Source organism: Bison bison, unplaced genomic scaffold, assembly GCF_000754665.1.
Source record: "Bison bison bison isolate TAMUID 2011002044 unplaced genomic scaffold, Bison_UMD1.0 scf7180017864068, whole genome shotgun sequence".
In the NCBI taxonomy this organism is placed as follows: domain Eukaryota; kingdom Metazoa; phylum Chordata; class Mammalia; order Artiodactyla; family Bovidae; genus Bison; species Bison bison.
The window spans coordinates 1,772,518-1,773,824 of record NW_011494640.1 but is presented as its reverse complement, the minus strand read 5'-3'; the positions used below and the strand labels follow the sequence as shown (position 1 = coordinate 1,773,824).

The 1,307-nt window shown below is 65.2% G+C and overlaps 1 protein-coding gene across 1 annotated transcript in view; it reads left to right on the top strand.

Annotated features, from left to right (window-relative positions):
* Window positions 1-1,307, top strand: part of BAI2 (brain-specific angiogenesis inhibitor 2) — a 39,904-nt gene that overhangs the window by 27,735 nt on the left and 10,862 nt on the right. Inside the window, exons 19-22 of the mRNA XM_010837082.1 lie at window positions 222-372; window positions 583-652; window positions 1,045-1,111; window positions 1,245-1,307. Of these exons, the coding sequence (XP_010835384.1) occupies window positions 222-372; window positions 583-652; window positions 1,045-1,111; window positions 1,245-1,307 (351 nt within the window). The remainder of the gene's footprint in view (window positions 1-221; window positions 373-582; window positions 653-1,044; window positions 1,112-1,244) is intronic.

Here is a 1,307-nt window from a genome sequence, read left to right as displayed (position 1 = left end):
GCCCGCCCGCCCCTGGATGCCGAGCACCGTGTGCGTGTCACTGGGCCCGTGTCGTGCTGTGTGTGGGTGCAGGAAGACGGGGGTGCCTGGCAGGGCTCTGTGGGGGGTGGAGCTCAGGTGGGCGACCGTGGCAGCGCCCAGCAGCAGCGGGCGTGGGAAGCCCAGCGCCTCCCACCCTGGCGGCTGCTCAGGGCCGCTCCCTGCCTTTGGTTTCCCCGCAGGGTGTGTGTACCATGACCGCCGCCTTCCTGCACTTCTTCTTCCTGTCGTCCTTCTGCTGGGTGCTCACCGAGGCCTGGCAGTCCTACCTGGCTGTCATCGGGCGGATGCGCACCCGCCTCGTCCGCAAGCGCTTCCTCTGCCTGGGCTGGGGTGAGCAGGGCCCGTGCTGGACCCTGTCCCTGGGCCTTGGGGCGAGGGCAGCTGGAGAGCTTCAGCTTTGGCCCCTGGTCTGCTCTCTGGTGCCAGACGTGGCCCCGGCCCTGCTATCTGGGCACAGGGGTCAGCTGGGCTGGGGGTCTGGGAGGATGAAGGACCCCGAGGATGGGCGGCCGTCTCACTCTGGCTCCCCCACTCCCCCAGGTCTGCCTGCCCTGGTGGTGGCCGTGTCCGTCGGCTTTACCCGCACCAAAGGATACGGTACATCCAGCTAGTACGTGGGCCTCCCGGGGTGGGCAGCGGGGGTCTGTGGGCCTGATAGGGTTCCAGACTTCTTAGACTGCGATCCTGGCCCATGCCTGCTGTGGGCCTTCGGGCCAGTTGTCCCATGTCTGAGCCTCGGTTTCCCTGACTATAAAAGGCCGGGATTGGATGATCTCAGAACCGTTTACTCAGGGATCAGCCCTGTTTGACCCCCACGGTAGCCCCAGAGCCTTTGTTAGAGGGGTGACCGAGGCTCTGCAAGAGCCAGTGGCTCACTCTCACCCCGTCTGGGTCCTGGCCCCACGTGTGATGTGATCTGGCAGCTCAGGGAGTCCTGAGGGATGGTGTTTGAGGGTGGTGGCAAGCCTGGTATCTGATACCCCCTGTTTCCCCCTTCCCCAGCTGCTGGCTCTCTCTGGAGGGTGGCCTGCTTTATGCCTTCGTGGGCCCAGCAGCTGTAATTGTCCTGGTATGTGCCCCTGCAGTGTCTTGGGACGGGCGTGTGGCCCCAGGGGGTCTGCCTCCTCCGCCTGGGGGTGTCCCTTCCAGGAGGGCATCTGGTGATCCTGTCTTCCCCCACTCCCACTCCACCGGGCCCCCAGGTGAATATGCTCATCGGAATCATCGTCTTCAACAAGCTCATGGCTCGCGATGGCATCTCAGAC